This window comes from Canis lupus, chromosome 1 (genome assembly GCF_048164855.1).
Source record: "Canis lupus baileyi chromosome 1, mCanLup2.hap1, whole genome shotgun sequence".
Taxonomy (NCBI): Eukaryota; Metazoa; Chordata; class Mammalia; order Carnivora; family Canidae; genus Canis; species Canis lupus.
The window spans coordinates 116,085,325-116,112,162 of record NC_132838.1 but is presented as its reverse complement, the minus strand read 5'-3'; the positions used below and the strand labels follow the sequence as shown (position 1 = coordinate 116,112,162).

At 36.7% G+C, this 26,838-nt stretch overlaps 1 protein-coding gene across 3 annotated transcripts; it reads left to right on the top strand.

The window, feature by feature from the left end:
- The first annotated feature begins 191 nt into the window (after positions 1–191).
- Positions 192–25,772, top strand: LOC140640124 (uncharacterized). 3 transcript variants are annotated; one of them, XM_072839036.1, is made up of 6 exons: positions 192–773; positions 2,496–2,550; positions 9,833–9,900; positions 11,854–11,980; positions 12,506–12,604; positions 22,959–25,772. In XM_072839036.1, exons 3-6 carry the CDS (start codon positions 9,892–9,894, stop codon positions 24,650–24,652), a joined length of 1,929 nt encoding a protein of 642 aa, XP_072695137.1. In that variant the 5' UTR covers positions 192–773; positions 2,496–2,550; positions 9,833–9,891; the 3' UTR covers positions 24,653–25,772. The 3 variants fall into 3 exon arrangements, with proteins under 3 accessions (XP_072695137.1, XP_072695268.1, XP_072695198.1); XM_072839097.1 differs by having other exon boundaries at positions 196–773; positions 12,509–12,604; XM_072839167.1 differs by lacking the exon at positions 12,506–12,604.
- The last annotated feature ends 1,066 nt before the right edge of the window (positions 25,773–26,838 follow it).

Sequence of the window (26,838 nt, the reverse complement as noted above, 5' to 3'; positions counted from 1 at the left end):
CAACCAGGAGACCAAAGAAGTACTAGGTTAGAGTTTCCCAATTTCCTGTTCTCCATGGGTAAGTGTGGGAGGAAAAAATGTAGAGTGAGAAGTTAATTATGTAGATTGGGTTTCTTACAGCCTGCTCGGCCTCTTGCTTCCTCTTCTTCATAACTGAACATTTTATTTATTTATTTATTTATTTATTTATTTATTTAAACTTCAATTAGCCAACATATAGTTAGTTCATTAACTATAGGGTATATTAGGGTATAATAGGGTATAGGGTATAGGGTTCATAAACATTATATATAAACAAAAGATAGCATTTTGGGGAAATTGCCACATTTAGAGCCCAAATTGCCTGTCTTAAGTGTGTGCTGCATTGGCATTGGGGCTTGGTTGTCCAATTTTGCTTTCCAATTTCTCTCAAGAGTCCATTCCATCTTTCAATGACACTTGCTGCCTAGCTGTGACATGGCCATGAAAGTTCCAATGAACATCCCAGGTAGCTGCCTACTAATGCATTTTTTTGTTTTTTGTTTTTTTGATTCGCGGGAGAGAGTGGAGCGGCAGCGGGTCGCGGGCAGGCGCCTGGGGAGGATTACTCGGGTCGAACGCTCTCTGGGGTCTTTCATGTTTTGGACTACATTTTCCAGAGGCCTCCGGGCGTAACGTCACTTCCTTCTAAGGCGGGCTGCGCTGCGCCGCGCCCCGCCCCAGCGGAGAAAGCGCTGTCTGTTGCTTGGTTCCCGGTACCGCGGGACGGGAGCCTGACGCCGGGGAGGCTGAAGGTGAGGCTTGTCTTAGCCCGGGAGCCAGGCCGGCGGTGTGTGGAGCCTCAGGCTTTAACGCCGTCTCGTGTGTGTGTGTGTGTGTGTGTGTGTGTGTGACGTAACGTGCCTGTGGGACTGCATGGTTATGTGTGACCACATGAAGGAGTGGTAATTGTGCCTCCAGCTGGGACAGTGCTTGTGAGGTTGACTCCTCCTTTAATTATGTCATTGACTTTTTTCGCGTCTGTCTGTCTAGCCGACGGTGTCTAGCGGGAGCCTGTGGGCGGAGGGGCGGCGATGATAGGGAAATGGACACCCTGAGGGCATTTGTCCGTTGCAGGGTTCCTGGAAGCTTGTGGTTGTGGGGTCTCTCTGGCTGGCTGCGTGGCGGAAACCCAGATTGGGCTAGAGACGAATTTTGCCTGGAAAAGAATCAAATTCCCTTTGAGAGAGGCCGGCCACTCGGGGAGAAGACAGGCTCTTGGCCAAAGGGCCAAATCAGGTTTCTTCCTGGCCAGAGATGGCCCAGAGATTTTGATTCTTACTTTTAATTTATTGTTTTGATATTTTTGGCCCAGTTTCTTTAAAGATTTTTATTTATTCATGAAAGAGAGAGAGAGAGGCAGAGACACAGGCAGAGGGAGAAGCAGGCTCCATGCAGGGAGCCCGAAGTGGGACTCGATCCTGGGTCTCCAGGATCACGCTCTGGGCTGAAGGCAGCGCTAAACCACTGAGCCATCCGGCTGCCCTGGCCCAGAGATTTTTTAAAGGGGTTTAATCAGTTAAGGGAAAGCCGAGGTCTGTGACATTTCTTGATCACATGCAGACTTGATGCTGGCTATAGAGTTATCTCGGTCCTTGCAGGTTGTGCAAGAAATTCAAGTTCCCTAGTGCTCGGGGTTTCCGTGGGTTGTGCAAGAGTACTCTGTTCTTTTCGAAAAGGAGGGCAAAGTCTACAAACGCGCAGAGGGAGGGGAGGTCAGTAAAATCCTTGTGTGACCTTAAAAAGGGAAAACATTTTGCTAAAAGATTGCTGGGCAAGCAGAAAGCTAAAGGGACTTCAGACAGGCTTGCTGGCCTCAGTGGCCTGGGGAAGTTCTGCTCTTTTATTCCTGAAGACCAGTGGTCTGCATATCTCAAAGAAAGCAAACTAGTCCTGTCACAGATCGAGGGACTTAAGTTAGCAAGCTAGGACTGTGTTAACTTGAAGTGAGTTAACCCATAAGACTGGCTGGAGTGTTGTTACAACTGCCCCTTCTCCTGGTAGCCACGGCGGGTGTGTGTGTGTGTGTGTGTGTGTGTGTGTGTATGTGCAAGTTCCTGGAAATGTCTGATGTGGGAAAATAAAAGGTGAGTCCCAGATTAAAGATTCTGGATAAATTTATCTCCAAGTCACAAACCTGATTTCAGATTGAGACTCTAAGAGCCAAAAACAGCCCCAAGTTGGTGGGAGAGTCTGAGAAAAGAGGAGGAGGAAAACTGCGGTTTTAAGATTCTAATCTGTTGTCTCAGGAAATCACCTGGGGAGACCTGTGGGGATTCTTCACTTCCGCCCTGGTTCTCAGAGAGGGCAACATTGCTCAGATCTCTCTCTGACCTTCCTCTAAATGTTTATTTAGTTTGAGGAGTGGTTGGGGTGGAAGTAGTTGCTTGTTTCTAACAAGTCAGTCTGGGCTCAAAGAAAGGCGTGGTGTCTCAGGATTCTTTCCCCTTACCAATTAATGGACTTGTCTTATACAGATGACCAGAGACTAAGGGAATAGCTGCTGTCGGACAACTGAGAGTTCTGTCCAAGGTAAGTTGTTATTTTTTATTTTGTATCAAGTATTTTCTGGTTTTTCATGATATGGGAACATTTGCTTTTTCTTTTTGAAATTACTTAACAAGGATCTTTTAGTGTTCTGGTCTTTGGGCCTGGCTATTCCAAAGAATAATGGGGTCCAAAGGAATGGACCCAAAGAGGTTATTCCACTCCATTTTGCTCCCTTTGACCTGAGGTACACATATTCACCTGGCAAATACTTCAATTCCATTTTTATACGTAGTCTTTTTCTAAGATTTTTGAAGGAATGGAATGCATCTCTGAGAGTGAAATTTGAAAGCCTTGATTTTTAGTATTTTGTTTTCAATTTTATTGCTTAAGAGATAAGTATTTAAAAGGTTCAAAAAAGTATACAGTGAATTCTCCTCCCTGGCTCTACCACTAGTCACGAACTTTTCCTACTTAGAAGGCAACCAGTGTGCCTAGTTTCTTGAGTACTTCCAAGGGAATTGTATACATCTATTAGTACATGAAGGACTTCTTCACTTTATTACATAATTCCATAATTTTAAGAACTAACTCTTATTAATGAACTTATACTTAATTAATAACTTAACTCTTATTAATGAACTTTCAGATGGCTATCAGTCTTTGGCTGTTAATAAACAATGGTGGGATAAATATCCTTGAATATATGTCATTTAGCACATCAGTGATTTTGTTTGTAGAATAAATGCTAGTTTCTCAGACATTTATGTAGACTTTAAATTTTAATAGTTTTTGCTATTTTGTCCCTTGTATTAGCACTTTTCTAACCAGTATTTTCTGATTTTATGTTTCATTCAAGGTATTTTGGTGGTTGTTGGAAAATTTAAGGAAATTATTAATATGCTGTTATAGGATTTTTCAAGCTATGGGGTTGTTACCTGATTTTTGTGTGTGATAAAATCAATTTACTAAGCCCTGATTAACATTTTCTTTAACTCTTCATTGTAAAAAATTCAAACATGTACAAAAATGGACAACATAGCAATGAACCTCTATGTATCACTTTGCTCAGCTTCAGTATTGATTGACTTATGACCAATCTTGTTTAATCTGTATCTCTACCTACCCAGGATTATTTTGAAACACATACCAGAAGTCGTATCATTCCATCCATAAATGTGTATGTAAATGATAGTCTTTAAAAAACTTAATCAGATACCCTTATTTTCCCTAAAAAAAAAAAAAAAAAAATCCTTAATATCAGATTTCCAGCTAAAGTTAATGTTTCCCCACAGGGCAAATAACTTTGTTTTTAATTTTAAGATTTCTTTGAATCTGGGCTCAAATAAGGTCCATGCATAAGTCTTTTAATAAAGTCTTTTTTAAAATCTATAGTTTCTCATTCTTATTTTTTTTTTATTTATTTGAGAGAGCATGTAATTGGGGCAGGGACAAAGGGAGAAGGAGACAGAATCTGAAGCAGACTCCCTTCTGAGTTTGGATCCCAATGCTGGGCTTGATTCCACGACCACCAGATCATGACCTGAGCTGAAAACAAGTGTCAGACACCCAATGATTGAGCCACCCAAGTGCCTCTCATTCTTATTCTTTCCCTCTTTCCTTGCAATGTATTTGTTGAAGAAGCTGGGTGATTTGTCCAGTAAAGTTTCCCACAGTCTGTCATCATTAACATGTTTTTCTGTATTTCTCTAGTTAGAAGTTAGATCTAGAGACTTGATCAGGTTTAGGTATCTTCCCTCCATTCCCTGCCTTCCCCCTTTTTTGGGGCAAAATGACTTCAGTGATGCTAATGTAAACTTCTATGAAGAGGAACATAATGTCTGCTTACCTCTTCTCGTGATATTTTCTATTATTATTTAATTAGAGATTGCTAAATACAGTCTAATTAATTATATCTTTATTCTTTAATGGAGTAATTATGTAAAGTGAAAAGCCTCTGTATGAACTAATTGGTTCTCTTGAGGTACAGATTACTTAGGGAAGCAGGACAGTTTTTTTCTCCTAACTTACCAGTTTTCAAAATAAGGAAATAATGAACCATAATGAAATGATGGTTTGATAGCATTCTCTTCTGGGGACCAGTGATTGTTATTTTTTATTGTTAAGATTAACAGATTGTTATACCTGTCATTATAAAGGTATGGATTTTGATACATTTACATGTTTCAATCTATTGTGGTTGTTTTATTTATGTATACTTAAATTAGTATTGTGCTATATTTGACTATTTGGAGCCTATTTAGTTAGGTTGGCTCATGGGTCCTTTTGAATTGATCTTAGTAGTCTTTGCTAGTCTTTGCTTTCTTGATTTTTGGTAGATCTCAGTCAGGGGTTGACTAACTTTCTGCAAAGGGGGATCTAGTTAGTGTTTTAGGTTTATGCGTCATATATTCTGGTTGCAACTACTCAAGTTTGTTGTAGAGTGAAAGCAGCCGTATGTAATACATAAGCAAAAGGACATGGCTCAGTTCCAATGAAACTTTGTTTCCAAAATCAACCAAAAGTGTAAGGAATAGGGGCAGAGGTTAAAAGGTGAAATTCAGTATCTGATACAGTGAAGGCTAATAGAGATGATTTCATTTTCACAGGGGGTAGGTGCCAGCTGCAATTTTTAATCAAACACTGCCCACATACATACCTTCTAAACACACTCTCAATGAAATCAAATCTTCTGTAACACCCATGAAAGAGAGATGCTATTACTTTGTTTCCAAGCAGTTTTCAGATTTCTAGTAACATTTCAAATCAAAACCTTGCCTTTTATGTGAAAAGGTCTCTTACAGACTTGATAGCTTGTTAGGGAAAAATAAATGGATAGATGGAATTTATTGGGGTTAAATTTGAGAGAAAAGGAAAAATAGAAAACTCATATTAATATGTGTTATTTTATTCTTAAGCATTTTTACCCTTGTTTCTGAGGTCATTGGTTTAATAATGCCCCAAATAGGACTTTTCCCATGGCAGGGATCTTGAGTACTTGAATTGTATTGAATTAAATTTAATTGAAATAGATTGTAATCAGCAAAGAAAAAGTCAAATTTTCACTCTTTGCAGATGACATGATACTCTACATAGAAAACTTAAGACTCCACCAAAAAATTGCTAGAACTGATGTAAGAATTCAGCAAAGTTGCAGGATATAAAATCAAGACACAGAATCTGTTGTGTTTCTATACACTGTGTTTTTATACAAGCTAAAATTTGTATGGAAGCACAAAAGACCCTGAATAGCCAAAACAACCTTGAAAAAGCAAAGCAAAGCTGGAGGCATCATAATCCTAGACGTCAAATTATATACAAAGCTGTAGTGATCAAGACAATATGGTACTGGCACCAAAACAGACACATTGATCAATGGAGCAGAATAGAAAACCTAGAAATGAACCCTCAACTCTGTGGTCAACTAATCTTTGACAAAGCAGGAAAGAATATCCAATGGAAAAGTACCCCAACAAATGGTATTGGGAAAACTGGACAGCAACATGCAAAAGAATGAAACTACCATACACAAAAATAAATTCAAAATGGATGAAAGACATAAATACAAGGCAGGAATCCATCAAAATCCTAGAGGAGAACACAGGCAGTAAACTTTTGTTCATTGGCTGTAGTAATTTCTTGCTAGACGAGGCAAAGGAAACAAAAAGCATAAATGAACTATTGGGACTTCATCAAAATAAAACTTCCTCACAGCAAAGGAAACAATCAGCAAAAGTAAAAGGCAGCGTATAGAATGGGAGAAGATATTTGCAAATGACATATCTGATAAAGAATTAGTGTCCAAAATCTATGAAGAACTTATCAAACTCAACACCCCCCCCCAAAAAAAAAAACCAATCCAGTTAAAGAAATGGGCAGAAGACATGAATAGACACTTTTCCAAAGAAGACATCCAGATGGCTAACAGACACATGAAAAGGCGCTCAACATCACTCATCAGGGAAATACAAATGAAAACTACAATGAGATAATCACCTCATACTAGTCAGAATGGCTAAAATCAACAACTCAAGAAACAACAGATGTTGGGCAAGGATATGATAAAAGGGGAACCCCCTTACCCTGTTGGTGGAAATGCAAACTGGTGTAGCCACTCTGGAAAAGAGTATGGAGGTTCCTCAAGAAGTTAAAAATAGAGCTACCCTATGACCCGGTAATTGCACTACTAGGTATTTATCCCAAAGGATACAAAAAAATACTGATTCAAAGAAAGGGATACATGCATCCCAATGTTTATAGCAGCATTACAACAATAACCAAATTATGGAAAGAGCCCAAATGTCCATTGAGTGACAAACGGGTAAGGAAGATGTGGTATATATATATGCAATGGAATATTACTCATTCATAAAAATAAATGAAGCCTTGCCATTTGCAATGACATAGATTGGAGCTAGACAGTATTAGGCTAACTGAAATAAGTCAGTCAAAGAAAGACAAATACCATATGATTTCACTCATATGTAGAATTTGAGAAACAAAACATTGATGAGCATAGGGGGAAAAATGAAAAAGAAGAGCTAACCAGAAAACAATGCTAATTATAGAGAACAAACTGATTATGATTAAAGAGAAAGTAGGTGGGGGGATGGGTTGGGTTAAATGGATGATGGGTATTAAGGAAGGCACTTGTTGTGATGAGCAACAGGTATTGTATGTGAATTTTTTTACAAAAGATTTTATTTATTCATTCATGATAGGGAGAGAGAGGCAGAGACACAGGCAGAGGGAGAAGCAGGCTCCCTGCCGGGAGCCCGATGCGGGATCTGATCCCGGGACTCCAGGATTGCGCCCTGGGCCAAAGGCAGGCGCTAAACCGCTGAGCCACCCAGGGATCCCCTATTGTATGTGAATTATGAATTACTAAATCCTGTACTTGAAACTAATATTACACTGTATGTTAACGAACTGGAATTTAAATAAAAAAACTTGAGGACGGATTAAAAAAAGAGAGCTAACATCTTAAAACTCTTGAAACAAAGGAGGTCTCCACTATCTAGGTTAGACAGTGGTTTTTTATTAGACACCAAAAGCACAAGCAACCAAAGGAACAAAAATTATATAAATAGGATTTTAGCAAAGTTAAAAACTTTTGAGTTTCAAAAGACACCATGAAATAAGTGAGAATTTAGCTCACAAAATGAGACCAAAATGTACAAATTGTATGTTTAGTAAAGGAAATGTATCTTACAATATATGAAGAATTGTTTCAAGGCATCAATAAAATGACAACCATATTTTTTAAATGAGCAAATAATTTGGAAATATTTTTCCAAAGAAAGGATAGAAATGATCAATATCATTAGGGAAATGTAAATCAAAATCACAGTGACATACCACTTCAAATTCACAAGAATGACTATAACCCCAAAAGGTGGTGAGGATGTAGAATAATTGAAAGTTTTACAGATTTTTGTTGGAACTATAAGATGATGCAGTTGTTTTGGAACAGAATTTGGCAGTTCCTAAAAATGTTAAACATAGAGTTATCATATGACCCTATAAGTCCATTTTAGGTATATATATCTAAGAGAAATGAAATATATGTCCCCATAAAAAGATGTAGCTGAATGTTCTTATAGTAACAAAAGGTGAAAACAGTGCAAATGTCCATCAACTGATGAATGGGGGAAAAAAGATGCTCTATCCTTACAGTGGAATGTTATTTGGCAATATATAGGCATGAAGTCCTGGTCCATGCTGAAATATAAATGAACTTTGAAACTTTTTAGTACATGAAAGAAGCTAATCACAAAAGACACATACTCTATAATTTCATTTATACAAAATGTCTATCTAGAATAGACAAATCTGTAGATTCAAAGAGTAAATTAGTAGTTGCCAGGATCTGGAGGAATGGAAGTAATTATTAATGTGTATGGTTTTTTGTTTTGGTTTGTTTTTTTTAATAATGAAAATACTCTACAAGTAGATGGTGGTGATAGTTGCACATCTCTATGAATATACTAAAAACCGTTCACTTGTATTTTTAAGAGTATGAATTTATGAAATGTGAATTTTTGTCAGTAAAGCTGTTAGAAAAAGAAACAGATACAAGGAAGATGCTAGAGCTGGTAGTGGTGGAGAATGGTGGTGGGGGTGGTGATGGTGGTGGTGGTGGTGGTTATATTCACAGACCTGTTTGCTGATCAATTAAGTATTAATGTATATAAGGCATCAAGCACATGGTATGTGCTTGGGGGAAATTATTTCTTGTACAGCCACTTTTTATACAGAGAGAGAGAGAGAGAAAGAGAGAGAGAGAGAGAGGCAGAGACATAGGCAGAGGGAGAAGCAGGCTCCATGCACCGGGAGCCCGACGTGGGATTCAATCCCGGGTCTCCAGGATAGTGCCCTGGGCCAAAAGCAGGCGCCAAACTGCTGCGCCACCCAGGGATCCCTTGTACAGCCACTTTTAAAAAAAGATTTTAATTATTTATTCATGAGAGACACAGAGAGAGGCAGAGACATAGGCAGAGGGAGAAGGAGGCTCCCTGTGGGGAGCCTGATGCAGGACTCAATCTCAGGACCCCAGGATCACAACCTGAGCGAAAGGCAGACACTCAACCACTGAGCCACCCAGGTGCCCCTGTACAACCACTTTCTTAAGCTCCTCAATGCCTTTAACTTGACATTTAGAGACAGAATGATGTTAAGCGGGATTACAGGGAGGTACTGCCTCCAAAGTTCCTGAATTCAGCTAAGGCCGTGAGTCAATGCAACAGGCAGTTGTTTTCTGTTAGAGAATGCTTTGAATTTGTTCCTTGGTTACTGGGTGAGTATAGTGGGACTTTATGTGGCCTGGATGAAGCCTGTGCTTTGCATTCAGCATGCTTCTTGCACTTGGAATGTGAGAATGATCCAGGGAAGCACCTGAGGTATTTAGTGTGTTATGACTGGGGGAAAGAGGTAGATCTTAATCATGGAAAGTGTTTTCCCTAGGAATTGGCCTAACATAGTTACAGAGTATTTCAAGGCCTGAGGACACTAGCAGTGTTCTTGAGGTGGGTACTACTTGAATAAATTTGGATCACATTCCCCAAGGTTGTAAAAGATGAACTACTAAGACCAGGTCAGGGAACTCTTAACAACATCATAGGGATTGGGTACTGCTTTAGCATAAATTAGTTCTTTTACATCTCTGTTTTCTGGAATTAGGGAAGGAATGAGATTGTCTGGACTTCTGCAGTATGTATTTTGGAACATAGAAGAGACCAGGCACCATGAAAAGGGGAAGAAATATTTAATCTAGTCATTTAGAAGTAGGCCTCTTTTCATGGTTTCTTTTTTCTTCCCTGTTTATCAGGACTGCACTTCTCCATGAGGAGAAGCCAGAGGAGGACTCATAAGTTGCAATTCTAAGCCATGCCTTGTGTGAGTTCATGTTTCTTCTTCCCCTTTGTTTTTATTTTTAAAGTTTTATTTATTTAAGAGAGTGAGCAAGAGAGAGAGAGAACCACAAGTGGGGAGGGGCAGAGGGGGACAGAGAGAAGCAGGCTCCCCATTGAGCAAGGAGCCCAATGCAGGGCTCAATCCGAGGACCCTGGGATCATGACCTGAGCTGAAGGCAGACATGTGACTAACTGAGCCAACCAGATGCCCCTCTTCTTCCTTTTTAAATTTTTTTTTTAAGATTTTATTTATTTATAAAAGACACAGAGGAGAGAGAGAGGCAGAGACACAGGCAGAGGGAGAAGCATGCTCTAGGCAGGGAGCCTGACGTGGGATTTGATCCTGGGACTCCAGAATCACTCCTGGACTGAAGGCATGCGCTAAACCACTGAGCCACCCAGGGATTCCCCTCTTCTTCCTTTTTTATATCAATCATTGTTGAATATTCTGTATTCTTATCTCCAGACTTTCTGTTTTACCAAGTGTTTGCTCTCTTGCTCACTCTCATTCTAGTGAATGATGGGAATGAGTCCCAGGTCTTTCTCACCTGTTCCTCCCTTCTTTAATAGTGTTTTGGGATCCATTTGCAAATCACTAAATGTATTTGAGGAAAGTGTAGAACCTCTCCTGTCAGAATGTGTTTTGATGAGATGGTACTACATATGAAAACTTTGGTATTTCTCATTGACTTGGATTTTCTCATCGATTAAGATGGAAATTGGTATTAGTCTCAAAATATAGTAAGATCTGCTCTATGAAGCTTATAAGATTGGAAATGTGATCAAATGCAAGAGTGAGGAAAGAGAGAGAGAGAGAATTGTGTCAGGGAATACCTAAGAAATTAATACAGTGACAAGGTTCATTTTGAATATGAGTAACATATATAGGTCAAAAGCCACATCTGAGTGAGTGTAGCTCATCTTTCATTAGCTTTCTGTTGCACATAATAAGCAGAAGTGTATAGGGAGCAATGGTAAGTGATAATATGATCAGCCAGATGATTAAATGATTGAGGATTTTAGAAACAGCTGTAAAGGATGTTAGAGGAGGGGTGCAAACTACTGCAAAATAAGAAATTGATAACAATCATAATATGGAATATTATGTAATATCTAAAAATGATATCTGTGAAAGGATTTTCCAGGACCAGGAAGAAAGAATATTATTACTAAATTATTCTGAGACTTAACTTGGAAAGAAATTCTGAAATTATGTGTAAATCTTATTTTCTAAGATAACATTTTTTAAAAAGATTTTATTTATTTATTCATGAGAGAGAGAGAGAGAGAGAGAGAGAGAGGTAGAGACACAGGCAAAGGGAGAAGCAGGCTCCATGCAGGGAGCCTGACATGGGATTCAATCCTGGATCCCCAGGATCAGATCCTGGGCTGAAGGCGGCACTAAACTGCTGAGCCACCTGGGCTGCCCCTAAGATAAACATTTTAAGAGAAATTTTGGAATGTGCCTATTAGATTTCTTTTTTATTTTCTCTTCCCTCTCTCCTTCCAGGCCTCCCTTTTTTCTTCCCTTCTTTTCTTTCTGTTTTTAGTTCTTTAAAAGGACAAGGGAGGAAGGAACTTTCAGTTTATTTGAGGATTTGCATTATGCAAATGTTTGTGTGTTATGTGCTACCACACATTATTTCACTTAATCACAAAACTATACTTACCTGACTTCTGTTCATTCCCATTGCTGTTCATTCCCACTGCTGTATGTGATAGAGTAAATAGGAATGTTCAGGAATTGTTTAGGTGCTCTGTATTTCACACTCATTTACCTTCTATTATTTACCCACATCACAAGCGTCCAGTTTCAACATATTTGCTATTTGGCCCCTTTATAATACTTTTTTCCTTCTTTTATTACTGTGTGTATGTGGTGCTCTCATTCTAAAAATATTTATTTTGTCAGTAACACTTGGGTTTGCCATTTCAGAGGTTGGTGTTGTTCAAGGATGTGGCGGTAGATTTCTCTCAGGAGGAGTGGGAGTGCCTGGACTTGGAACAGAAGGATTTGTACAGAGATGTGATGTTGGAAAACTATAGCAACCTGGTCTCGCTGGGTAAGTTTGGTCCCAATAATTTGACTTAAATCAAATTTGTGAAATTTGGGAAATGTTTCAGTACCTACGTGAATTTCAGACCCCTAGTCCCAACTAAGTTATCTGTGGCTTATAGACTTCAAAATGAACAGCTCCATTGAGTACCTTTATCTTGTTATTCTTCAGATATCCTTCTTCTGTATCTTTTTTTAAAAAGATTATTTATTTATTTATTTATTTATTTATTTATTTATTTATTTATTTATTTGAGAGAGAGAGAGAGAGAGTACATGAGAGCATGAGGAGTGGGAAGTCGATGGAGAGTAAGATGCATACTCCCTGATGAGTAGGGAGCCCAATTCAGGGCTCGATCCCAGGACCCCTGAGATCATGACCCTAGCCAAAGGCAAACACTTAACCCTCTGAGCCACCCAGGTGCCACCCTCTGAATCTTTCTGTAATTGACATTCTTACTTGATGAACAATGGACTCAATTTTAATCCTGGGCAAGCAGAGTATAATCATATCTTTTTCCATTCTTATAAGCAGGATTTTCCATTTCTAAAGCAGATGTGCTTTCCTTGTTGAAGCAAGGGAAAGAGCCCTGGAAGGTTGTGCAGGAAGTGACAAGAAGTCAGAGTTCAGGTGAGTAAGAGATGGTCAGACAAGAGGAGGCCATGTGGAGAACAGTCAGATCACTTAATTTGTTGGCTACAACTTTGGGATATTAGCTGAGAAGTTCTCCTCAAAGACCAAACCAAGGCCATTGGAGTAAAAGCTTGAATACTAGAAGGCAAAATTGTTTTACCATCAGTTACCAAAGGAAACCCCTTCTTCACCCCAATTACCACTTCCTTTTACATTTCCCTGTATTTTCAAATAGGGAATAGCCCTTCTTCTCCAGTGCTAACAATTTTACCTATATTTTTTATCCAGTTAATGAGGGAGAATAAAGGTTGGAAATGAGGTCAGAGAGGAGATGGGGCTAGGTCATATAGGGACCTGTATGCCATGAAAAAGAATTGGAATTACATTGAAACTACAATGAGAATGATTGGCTGATTTCAACCAGGAAAGTGATGTGATTAAACTTGTTATTTTCAAAGACTAATCCAGATATTGTATAGACAACAAAATGGGAGCAAGAGTGAAGCAGAAAGACCAGTTGGAAAGCCATTTTTTAAATTAGAAATTGTGATGGCTTAGATGAGGGCAGTAGTAAGCAAAGGTGACATGAAGGTGTCAGATTCTGATCAGATTTTAAAGGTCATGCCTCTTGCTCATTAATTGGAAGTGGTGTATAATGAAAGAAAAATCCAGTATAACTTTTTAAATTTATGCCTGAACAATTGGATATCTTTTTCTTAGTTGGGAAAGACAGATGTTCAAGAGTTCTGTTTTGTTCATGATACTTTAGGATTATCTGTTAGAAATAGGAAGAAATCAAGAAAGGACCTGGAAAAAAAATAATATACGTATAAGTAGAATTGAAACCTTAGATTTGGAAGAAATAATTTATGAAGTTATATAATAGTTAAAAAAGAAAAGGACCCTAATCCACTCTTTATTTTAGTTAGAAAGGAGGGAAAGGTCCGTCAGAGGAGACTGAGAAGGAATAACTAGTGAGCTAATAGGAAAATAAAGAAAATATGGTATCTCAGAAGCCACGTGGAAAAAGTATTTAAGAAGGGCAGTGTTTTTCATATCGGAGAACATGAGTAAGTTGAGGACTGAAAATTGATCATTGGATTTGGTAATGAGGGAAAGAAAAGGTACATTGGTTCAGATAGAAGGGAAGAGATGGAAATGGAAGGTAATATAGTATAAGGGATGATTGGAAAAACTGAAATCACTTAGACCAGAGTTTTATTGGCAGCTTTTATCTTAAGTAAATTACTTTACCAAACTTGACTTCCCCGTCTCATTTCCTCATAGTTTAAAAGGAAAAGAACATCTAACTGATAAGATTGTTGAGAAGATTTGGAATACTAATTGCAATTGTATTATTCTAAGTTCTTAGTAAGAGATAATTTTTATGGAAGAAAAATTAGTAGAAATAGGATAACTACAATGCTGCATTCTGAAGTATAGACAGATTTCAAACCAGAACCTTGTGAAGATCTCTAGTCAGAAAGCTAGGAAACATTCTAGGGGCCACTCTATACTGTGATTACCATACAGTCAAATTTCATTGATGATTTCTTCTAACTAAATTATCTCAATTCTGTGTGCTCTCATATCTACTAGCAACACTTTAAGCCAATACTACTTCTTTTTTTTAATTTTTTAAAATTTATTTATGATAGTCACACACACAGAGAGAGAGAGAGAGAGAGAGAGAGGCAGAGACACAGGCAGAGGGAGAAGCAGGCTCCATGCCAGGAGCCTGACGTGGGACTCAATCCCGGGACTCCAGGATTGCGCCCTGGGCCAAAGGCAGGCGCTAAATCGCTGAGCCACCCAGGGATCCCTATATAATTATTTTAAAAAAGCTTTTTAGTGTTGCCTTTCACATTGAGGTTTTTATCCTACCTATAAATTGATTTCTCTCATGATCTATCAAATAGGGGTCCAATTTTTTCTAGTTGCCTTGGCAAGTTTGATTATAAAGTTTATTTTCTCCCCACCAAAGTGCTGCTTTTATGAAATATAATTTCCATATTTTTGGACTTTCTATATTTAAGCCTTGTGATAATACCACATTATTTTAATTATAATTGCTTTTAATGCATCTGCTACCTGTGGAGAAAATATTTTCATCTTCTAAGAATGTCATGACTATTCATTGGTATCATGTCTTTATAATTAGCTTGGTAGCCCTCTCCTTTCAAATGTTTTGGGATTTTGATTAAGATTGCACTGAATCTACAAATCACTTTGGGAGAAAGTTGATATGTTTAGAATATTGAATTTTTCATTATGTTTCTTAATGTCCTGATCACAGAACTGTAGACAAAGAAGTAGCCATTTTTGTACCTCCCCAATTGCTGCAAGCCCCTATCCCTCTGGCTGAAGTGACTTCCAGGATATTTAAAGTCCTGGCACCCCTTTTTCCTATCGTGTTCATTTTTCCCTTTCCCATTTGGGAGCCAGACTCTGACATTCAAAAACAACTGCATATTAGAAAAGTTAAAAAGTGGGAAAGTTAGAAAGTGACCATACATACCCAGAGAAAGGCTCAGAAAAGACCTGAAAAGACCTTAAGTTTATACCCAAGAGTGATCCTCAGAAGCCTACAACAATCAAAACAACAAAAATAGTAACAAAAATTAACAAACCCTGAGGAAGGGAAAGAATCTGATTTCTAGAGTTACCACATCATTATTAGGATTATGTACAATTCTAGTGTTCTAGCAAAAAATCATAAGGCATACAAAGAAACAGGAAAATATGGTTTAAAGGAAAAAAAAGCCAACAAACTATTCTTGAAAAAGACCTGATGACATATATACTAGACACATAGGTTAAACAACTGTCTTAAAGATAATCAGACAACTAAAGGAAGATGTGGAGAAAGCCACTAAAACTATGTATGAACAGAATGGAAATATCAACAAAGAAATAGAAAACTTAGGAAGATGCCAAGACAAATTCTGGAGCTAAAAAGTAGAAAAACCCAAATGAAAAATTCACTAGAGGGATTCAAAGAAAGGTTTGAACAGGCAGAAAGAATCAGGAAACTTGAAGATTGGACAATGGACATTAGAAAGAAAAAAGGTTGAAGGAAAGTGAACAGAGCTTAAGGGATCTGTGGGACACCATCAAGCAGTCAAACATACACTGTGGGAGTCCCAGAAAGAGCAGAGAAAAAGAGACAATATTTGAAAGAACAATAGATGAAAACTTCCCAAATTTTATGAAAAACAAACATACAAGAAGCTCAACACACTTAAAGTAGGATGAATTCAGAGACCCACACCAAGACACATTATAATCAAACTTTCAAGTGCTAAAGAATGTTGAAAACAAGAGAGTAGGGGATCCCTGGGTGGCGCAGCGGTTTGGCGCCTGCCTTTGGCCCAGAGCGCGATCCTGGAGACCCGGGATCAAATCCCACGTCGGGCTCCCAGTGCATGGAGCCTGCTTCTCCCTCTGCCTGTGTCTCTGCCTCTCTCTCTCTCTCTCTCTGTGACTATCATAAAAAAAAAGAAAAAAGAAAAAAGAAAAAGAAAACAAGAGAGTAGCAAATAATTAAACACAAGTGATCCTCAATAAGATGATCAGATTTCTCATCAGAAATGTTAGGTGCCAGAAGGCAGTGGATTTATATATTCAGAATGCAAAAAGACAAAAACTGTCAACCAAGAATCCTATATACAGGAAAACTGCTTCAAAAGTGAGGGGAAAATTAAAAGCTGAGGGAGTTTGTGACCACTATACCTGCTCTGCAAGAAATGTTTAAGGGATTCTTGCAAGGTGAAATGAAAGGATGCTAGACAATAACTAGAAGCCAAAGAGAAATAAAGAACTCAACAAAGGTAAATACACAGGCAATTATAAAGACTATTATTATTGTAACAGTGGCTTGTAATTACTTTTTGTTTTCTGCATGATTTAAGAGAGCAATACAGTTAGTGAAAGCAACCTGCAATTATTAATCTAAAAGCTAGTATTATTGGAACTTTGGTTTGTAGCTCCAAATCTTGTTTTCTGCATAATTTAAATGACTAATGAATTAAGAAACTGAGTATGTTTTTTTGGCACAAATGTATGAAGATGTGATTCTGTGACATTGACAATCACAGGGATGAAGGCTGAGATGTAAAGGAGTAGTGTTTTTGTATGTTACGAAATTCAGCTGGCATAAATTCAAATTAGAGTGTTAGAACTTTAGGATGTTAAATGTAACCCCATCTCCCCAGTAATAACAAATAACAACAAATACAAAATAATAACAAAGAAAATAGCTATACATAAAAGGATATACAGTTGACTCTTAAATAACATAGATTTAAATTGTGCAGGTCCATTTACATATGGATTTTTTACATATAGTACTGTAAATGTATTCTCTCTCCCTTATGATTTTCTTAGTAAATTTCTTCTCTAGCTTACTTTATTGTAAGAATAGAATATATAATATATCATGAAATAAGTGCTAATAAAATTTATTATCATTAAGGGTTTTGTTTAATAATGGGCTATTAGTGGCTTTTTTGGGGGGTGTCAAAAATCACATGCAGATTTTTGACTGCATGGGCTTTTGGTAGCCTTTAATCCCTTTATTGTTCAAGGTTTAACTGTACATAAAAGAATGTGAGAAAGGAATTTTAATGTTTCTCTCCAAAAGTCAACTAAAAGAAGTGAAAAGAACAAAAAGAAGACAGTAGTAATGCAGGGAAAGAGAAACAAACTTGACTTCCTATAAAGCTGTAGTAATCAAGATGGTGTCATCATATTGGGGAAAGAATAAATATGTCCATGGAACTGAATAGAAAGTCTGGAAATAGACCTATGCAAATATACTCAGCTGATCCTTGACAAAGGAGCAAAGGCAGTCCAATGGAGAAAGGATAGTCATTTTCAAAAATGTTGCTGGAAGCACTAAACAAACACAGTTAAAAAAAAAAAATCTAGGGGAGCCTGTGTGGCTCAGTGGTTGAGCTTCTGCCTTTGGCTCAGGTCATGATCCTGGGGTTCTGGGATCAAATCCTGCATCAAGCTCCCCACAAGAAGCCTTCTTCTTCCTCCGCTTATGTCTCTGCCTCTTTCTCTTTGTGTGTCTCATGAGTAAATAAATAAAATCTTTTAAAAAATCTAGATATTGATGTTATAGCTTTCCCAGAAATTAACTCAGAATAGATCATAGTCCTTAATGTTAAAATGTAAAATTATAAAACTTCTAGAAGATAACAGAGAGAAAAATCTAGGTGATTTTGGGCTCAGAAAAATCTAGGTGATTTTGGGCTCAAAAAATATAATCATGAACAAAAAAAGTGAAAAATTGGTTTTCATTAAAATTAAAAACTGCTGTATGAAAGTCAGTTACGAGAATGCAGAAACAAACCACAGACTGGGAGAAAAATCTTTGTAAAACAAATATCTGATAAAGGACATATATAAAATATACAAAGAATTCTTAAAACTCAACAATAACAAAACAACCCAATATAAATGTGGCCAAGAGATCTGAACAGATACCTCACTAGAGAAGATAAACTCATGGTAAATAAGTATATGAAAAGTTCCTCAGTGTTGTATGTCACTAGGGTATTGCAAAATTAAAAACCATAACTACACATTTCTTAGAATGACTAAAATCCTAAACACTCCCTTTTAAAATCCCTTAACAGCTCCCAATGCTGTTAAGAATGTGAGGCAACAGAAACATCTTTCATTTTTGGCAGGAATGCAGAATGATACAGCCACTTTGTTTTGTTTGTTTTGTTTTATTTTTTTATTTATTTATTTTTTTTTGTGTTTGTTTTGTTTTAGAGTGTGAGCAGGGGAGGGTGGAGGGGGCAGAGGAAGAGAATCTTAAGTAGACTCCATGATGAGTGCCAAGCCTGACTTGGGGCTCAATCTCCTGGCCCTGAAATCATGACCTGAGCTGAAATCAAGAGTCGGATATTTAACTGACAGCCACTCAGAGGCCCCATGTACAGCCACTTTGGAAGACAGTTTGGCACTTTCTTATAAACATAGTCATACTGTGTGATCCAGTAATTGTGCTCCTAGATATTTACCCAAATAAATTGAAATTTCTAGTTTACACAAAAGCCTGCACATAAATGTTTATAGATGTTTTGTTCATAATTTTAAAAAATCTTTAAATTGGAGTTCAGTTTGCCAACATATAGCATAACACCCAGTGCTCATCCCAAGTGCCCCCCTCAGTGCCCATCACCCAGTCACCCCAACCCCCCACCCATCTCCCCTTCCACTACCCCTTGTTCATTTCCCAGAGTTAGGTGTCTCTCATGTTTTGTTACCCTCATGGATATTTTCACTCATTTTCTCTCCTTTCCCTTTATTCCCTTTCACTAATTGTTATATTCCCCAAATGAATGAGACCATGTAATGTTTGTCCTATTCTGATTGACTTATTTCACTCAGCATAAAACTTGAAAGCAACCAAGATGTCCTTCAGTAGGTGAATAAACATTATGTAGTTCATCCGTACAAAGGACTATTACTCAGCAATGAAAAATAAATTAACGACTGAGTCATGAAAAGACATGAAGAAACCTTAAATATTCTTAGCATTTTATTAAGTGAAAGCCAGTTTGAAGAACTTACATACTTTATGATTCCAACTATATCACATTCTGGAAAAGGCAAATAGTGGAGTTAGTAAAACAATTAGTGGTTGCCTGGATTTGGAGAGGAAGGAGGAATGGCTAAGTGGAGTACATGGGATTTTTTTTGTGTGTGTGTATTTTTTTATTGGAGTTCAGTTTGCCAAAATATAACACCCAGTGTTCATCCCATCAAGTGCCCCCCTCAGTGCCTGTCACCCAGTCACCCCATCCCCTTGCCCACCTCCCCTTCCACTATCCCTTGGCATTTCCCAGAGTTAGGAGTCTCTCATGTTTTGTCTCAGTACAGGGGGTTTTTAAGTAAATTACTGTGTGTGATACTGTAATGGTGAATAAGATGACATGATATGCATTTGGCAAAACCCATATAATGCAATACAAAGAGAGTGAACCCTAATGTAAACTATTAAATTTAGTTAATAATAATGTATTAATAAAGCTTTATCAGTTGTAACAAATATACCACACCAATGCAAAGTATTAACACATAAGAGTGGAAAGGACAGGGGATCTCTGGGTGGCTCAGTAGTTTAGCGCCTGCCTTCAGCCCAGGGTGCAGTATTAGTTTCTAGAGTAGAATTCAGTGATTCATCACTTGTGTAAAACATCCAGTGCAAAAAAAAAAAAAAAAAAAAAATCCAGTGCTCATCACAAGTGCCCTCTTTAATCCCCATCTGCTATCTAACCCATCCCCCACCCACCTCCTCTATCAACCCTGTTTTTTCTCTGTCGTTAAAATCTCATATGGCTTGTTTCCCCTTCTCTTTTTCCTTTTCCCTCTTCACATATGTTCATGTTTTCTTTCTTAAATTCCACATATGAGTGAGATCATACGGTATTTGTCTTTGTCTAACTGATTTATTAGCATAATTCTCTCTAGCTCTATCCACATCATTGCAAATGGCAAAATTTCATTCTTTTTGATGGCTGAGTAATATCCCATTTTGTGTGTGTGTGTGTGTGTGTGTGTGTGTGTGTGTGTTCTTTAACCATTCATCAGTTGATGGACATTTGGGCTCTCTCCATAGTTTGGTTATTATTGATAATGCTGCTATAAACATTGGGGAACATGTATCCCTTTGAATCTGTATTCTTGTATCCTTTGGGTAAATACCTAGTAATGAATGCAATTGCTGGATTATAGGGTCCTTCTACTTTTAACTTTTTTAAGGAGCCTGCAAACTGTTCTCCAGAGTGGCTGCACCAGTTTGCATTCCCACCAACAATGCAAGAGGGTTCCCCTTTCTCCACACCCTCATCAATACCTATTGTTTCTTGTGTTGTTATTTTTAGCCATTCTGACAGGTGTGATGTATTTCATCATGGTTTTCATTTGTATTTCCCTGATGATGAGTCATATTTTCATGTGTCTGTTAGCTATCTGGATATCTTCTTTGGAAAAGTGTCTATTCATGTCTTCTGTCCATTTCTTAATTGGATTCCTTTATTGTGGCTAAGTTTGTTAAGTGCTTTATAGATTTTGGATACTAACCTTGTGTCAAATATGTTGTTTGCAAATATCTTCTCCCATTCCATAGGCTGCCTTATAGTTTTGTTGATTGTTTCCTTCACTGTGCCAAGGCAATTCTGAAAAAGCAAAACCAAACTGGAGGCATCACAATTCTGGATTTCAAGCTATACTTCCTCTTCCACCTCTCCTTCCAAAGATAAAAGGCATAACTATACATACTTTGCATAGTACTCTGTGATGTGGATATACCATAAATGAATTCTACCAGCCAATTACTAATGGACAATTGGGTTATTTTTAATCTTTTGCTGTAACACATTATGCCTCAGTGAAACCCTTGTGCATCATATTTTTGACATTTTGCTAGTGCAATTTGGGGATTTATTTCACAGAAGTGGAGTTGTTGGATCAAAATATATATGTAATTGTGTTAAATACTGCTATATATCCTTTCTTTTTACTTTATTTTTATTTTTTGTTTATTATTATTTTTTAATATATTTCCTTTGATAAGGTTTCTATCTTTCATATTCTTACTAGCAATATATGTAAGTACCAATTCTTTTACAGCCTTGGTAACAGTCTTAGATGTCATATTTGGAAATTCTGTATTCTAAGAGGTGAGAAATAGCAGGTCAGTGTTATTTTTTAAAACTACTTTACTGACATGTCACATGACATACAGTTAACCCATTTCTAGTAAACAATGATTACTTTTACTATATTCAAAGTCTCATACAGTCATCACCACAATTTTAGAACATTTTTAACACCTCCCAAAGAAATCCAATATCCAATAGTAGCCATTCCCCATGTTTCTCTGTCCACCCCCCAGTCCTGTGCAGCTCTTGCTCTATCTGTATGGATTTGCCTATTCTGGACAATACATATAAAAGGAATCATACACTATGTGGTCTTTTGTGACTGGCTTCTTTCACTTAGCATAAGATTTTCAGTTTATTCATGTTGTAACATGTGTCAGTATTTTTATTACCAAATATTCTATTGTAAAGATATACCATATTTTATTTATCCATTCATCAATTAATGGATGTTTGTGTTGTTTCCACCTTATGCTTATTAAGAATTATGTTGTTATGAACATGGTATTCAAGTTTTTATGTAGATATGTGTTTTGGGTTCTCTTGTCTCTGTACCTATGAATGGGAATTCTGGGGTATGTAATAATTCTATGATGGACATTTCTCTTGGGGATATAACTTGGCGTGAAATCGTAGGGTAATATGGCAACTCTATGTTAAGTTTTTGAGGAAGTGCAAAACTGTTTTATAAAGCAGCTTTAACATTTTACATTTCCATCAGCAAGCTATGAGAGTTCTAATCTCTCCATATCCTCACTTTTGTGTAGGTTTAATTTGCATTTATCTTATGAGAAAATTTGAATATATTTTCATATGGTTAAAAGCTATTTAAATTCTTTTCTATCAACTGTCCATTTTCCTAGTCCATTTTTATATAGTGCTGGTGTTCAGCTTTATATAGTAGTCTTTACTCTTTCTAATCTTAGAAACTGTTTATGTATTAGGTATATATTAGGTTATTGCAGCTTTGTAAATATTTTTCATTTGATTTACCCTATCTTGTTTTTGACATGCCAGTCCCTTTTTTTTTTACTATAATGCGGTTATTTTTTATCAAATTATTATTTTTCTTTTTAAAATTTATTTATTCATTAGAGACACACACATAGAGAGAGAGAGGCAGACACACAGGCAGAGGGAGAAGCAGATTCCATGCAGGGAGCCCAATGTAGGACTCAATCCCGGGACTCCTGGATTATGCCCTGGGCCAAAGGCAGGCACTAAACCACTGAGCCACCCAGGGATCCCCTTAAATTATGATTAACAAAGTTTTCCCCATTCCTAGTGTATAGAAGTCACCCAAGTTTTATTCTAATTATTTATATGTTTTTATTTCTGTAAATATGGAAATCTGATCCATTTAGAATTTAGCCAACTGTACTATATGAAGAAATAATGCAATTTTATCTTTTTTCTATTTGTCTACCCATGTTTATCAGTGTCATTTATTAAAAAGAGTTCATGTTTTTCATAGTGATTTGAGCTGCCAGTTTATTGTATATACTAAATTTGCACTTAGAATTATGTCTCTTTCTGGATTTTTCTTTTCTACTTTATCAATTGTATTGACATAAGTATGATATTCAGTTTGAGTTGACTAGTAGTACCTTAGAAGTTTTATTTTTAAGGAATATGAAAATAACATTTACTTTCTTGTTACCTTACAGACTGGGAATCCAGGTGTGAGACCAAAAAGCTGTCCTCAAAAAGAGGAATTTTTGAAATAGAATCATCTCAATGGGAAATAATAGAACAGCTTAGAAGACATAAGTGTGAGTGTGAAAGTTTTCAAGATGATAGGGAATGCAAAGACCAGGTTGAAAGCCAATTAGGAAATAAAGAGAGACTTTTCAGGCAATTACTAATCACCTGTAAGGAAATTCCCAATTTTAGCCAAACCGCATGCCTTACATTAAAAGAAAGAAGTCATTTTCCTGAGAAATCCTATGAATGTAAAGCATGCAGAAAATACTTTATCCATGGCTTTCAACTTTCTGAACATCAGAAAGTTCATTTTGATGAAAAATTCTATGAATGTAAAGAGTGTGGAAAGGCCTTTATTAGAGGCTCAGAACTTATTTACAATCAGAGAATTCATGTTAAGAAACTCTATGAATGTAAGGAGTGTGGAAAAGCCTTTATTTGTGCCTCACAGCTTACTTATCATCAAAGAATTCATACTGGGGAGAAACCTTATAAATGTAAAGAATGTGGGAAGGCCTTTATTCGTGGCTCTCATCTTACACAGCATCAAAGAATTCATACTGGCGAAAGACTCTATGAATGTAATGAATGTGGTAAGGCCTTTTTTCGTGGCTCTCAACTTACTTACCATCAGAGAGTTCATACTGCAGAGAAACCCTATCAATGTAAAGAATGTGGAAAGGCCTTTATTCGTGGCTCCCAACTTACTGAACATCAGAGAATTCATACAGGTGAGAAACCCTATGAATGTAAGAAATGTGGGAAAGCTTTTAGTTATGGCTCGCAGCTTACTCTACATCACAGACTTCATACTGGTGAAAAACCCTATAAATGTAAAGATTGTGAGATGTCCTTTATTCGTGGCTCACAACTTACTGAACATCAGAGGATTCATACAGGTAGGAAACCACATGAATGCAAGCAATGTGGAAAGGCCTTTAACTATGGCTCACAACTTATTCGACATCAGAGGATTCATACTGGTGAGAAACCGTATGAATGTCAAGAATGTGGGAAATCATTTATTCGTGGCTCACAACTTATAGAACATCAAAAAATTCACACTGGTGAAAAACCTTTTGAATGTAAGGAATGTGGGAAAGCCTTTATTCGTGGCTCACATCTTACTCAGCATCAGAGAATTCATACTGGTGAAAAACCCTATGAATGTAAAGAGTGTGGGAAGTCCTTTATTTATAGCTCACAACTGACTCAACATCAGAGAATTCATACAGGTGAGAATCCCTGTGAATGTAAGCAGTGTGGTAAGATCTTTATTTGTGCCTCACAACTTACTCTACATCAGATTTCTCATTCTGATAGGAAACCATATGAATGTAAAGAATGTGGTAAGGCTTTTATTCGTGGCTCACAGCTAATTTACCATCAGAGAGTTCATACTGGTGAGAAGCCTTATGAATGTAGTGAATGTGGGAAAGCCTTTATTCGTGGTTCACATCTCACTCAGCATCAGAGAATTCATACTGGTGAGAAACCGTACAAATGTAATGAATGTGGCAAGGCCTTTAATCGTGGCTCACAACTTACTCAACATCAGAGAATTCATTCTGGTGAAAAGCCTTATAAATGTAATGAATGTGGTAAGGACTTTAGACGTCATTCACACCTTATTCAACATCATAAACTTCATAGTTGAGAAAAACTTTATGAAAATACAAATTTATCAAATCTTTTGTCTGCCCAGACAAAGCTTTTGTCTTCCAAAGCTGAGTGCCATTGACACTCAGCTTTGGAATATCAGATAATTAAGATTATGAAAAAGGAAATCCTTTTTTACTTTCACTGATAGTAACTGACTATCAGAAAATTTAAACAAAGGCTAGATTAATATAATGGAGAATCAGTTTCCATCATATTTCATTCTTTGTTAGACACTGGTGAATTCATACAAGAACACAACCATAAAATTTAGGATTTTCTTGTTTGGCATTGTTCTCTTATTTACGTGATCTGAGCTCCACCATTTACTATATGTGTGTTCCTTTGGGAAAGTCAGTTAACCCCTGTTGCTTTAGTTTTTTCATTTATAAAAGGTTAATATCATTCTCATCATGATTTAAGGACATAAATGCATATAAAGCCTTAAAGCAATGTGTAATATTTAGAATATACTTAATAAACATTAGTTATTATTGAAATTTTGTTTATTCAGTAATTAAAAGTTTCCTTCTAGGCTCAAGAGTAATTATTTTTTGATTAAAGTATAGTTGACATACAATGTTATATTAGTTTCAGCTGTTCACCATAGTGATTTGACAATTCTGTACCTCATTCTGTACACACCACAATGTATGTGGTTGTCATCTGTCACTATACAACATTGTTACAATAGTATTGACTATGTTCTATTGATTATGCTGTACTTCTCATTACTGTGATTTATTTATTTTGTAACTGGAAGTTTATACCTTTTAATCATCTTCACCTATTTTATCTACACCCCCAATCCCCCCCTTCTCTGGCAACCACCAGTTCTGTGTATTTATGATTCTGTTTCTGCTTTTGTTTTAAATTCCAGATATAAGTGAAATCAGATGATATTTGTCTTTCTTTGTTTGACTTATTTCACTTAGCCTAATGCCCTCTAAGTCTCTCCATGTTGTTGCAAGATGTTTCTTTTTATGGCTGAGTAATATTCCATTGTATATACATATGACATCTTCTTTATTCATCTATTGATGGACACTTAGGTTGCTTCCATGTCTTATTGTAAATAATGCTGCAATAAACATTGGGGTGCATATATCTTTTTCAAATTAGTGTTTTCATTTTCTTCAGGCAAATAGTAGGGGAATTACTGGATAATATGGTATTTCAATTTTTAATTTTTTGAGGAAACTTCATGCTGTTTTTCACAGTGGTTGCATCAATTTACATTCCTATCAACAGTGCATTGGGGTTCCCTTTTTTCAGTATTTTAATTATATAATATTATAGAATTCAAATGAGAGGAAGACCTTCCAAATACAGTACATAGGTAAAACTTTAATAAATCCTACTAATCATCAGATAAATGATTTTGGAACAGAACATCCTAATATAATTAATGTGAGATTATACCTTGTTCTGAACATTAAATTTCTTACTAGAAGGAAACACTAAGCTAAAAAAATAAGTGGCTGTTACAAATGAACTTACAAACATTTTTGTGTAGGCTTTTGTGTGAACATAAATTTACATTTCCCTGGTATAAATGCCTAAGTGTGCAATATCTGGGTCTTAGAGTAAATTCATTTTCTCTTATAAGAAATGAACAAAATATTTTTCAAAATGGCTTTCCCATTTTACATTCACATCAGGAGCATATGAGTGACCCAGTTTTCAGCATTTGGTGTTGTCATCACTTTTGTTTTAGCCATTGTGATAGGAATGTAGTGATGTCTCTTTGTGGTCTTAATTTGCATTTCCCTAATGGCTAAGGATTTTAATACCTTTTCATGTGCTTGTCATGGGTATAGCCATTTTGGTGAAATGTCTGTGTCTTTTACTCAGTTTTGAATTGTTTTATTTTTTACTGTTGGGTTTTGAAAGAGTATTTTTATATTCTAGATGATACTAGTCCTTTCCTATGTGGTTTTAAATATTTTTCCTGGTGTGTATCTTATTTTTTTATCCCTTTAATAGGGTCTTTTGAGGAGCAAAAGTTTTCAATTTTGATAAAGTATTTCATTTTTTCTTTTTATGGGTCTTGCTTTGGTGTCAAATTTAAGGACTCCTTGCCTAGTCCAGATTACAAAGATTTTTCCTATGTTTTTGCATAAGTTTTTAATGATTTTATGTTTTACACGAGTCTAATCCATTTTGAGTTAATTTTCCATGTAC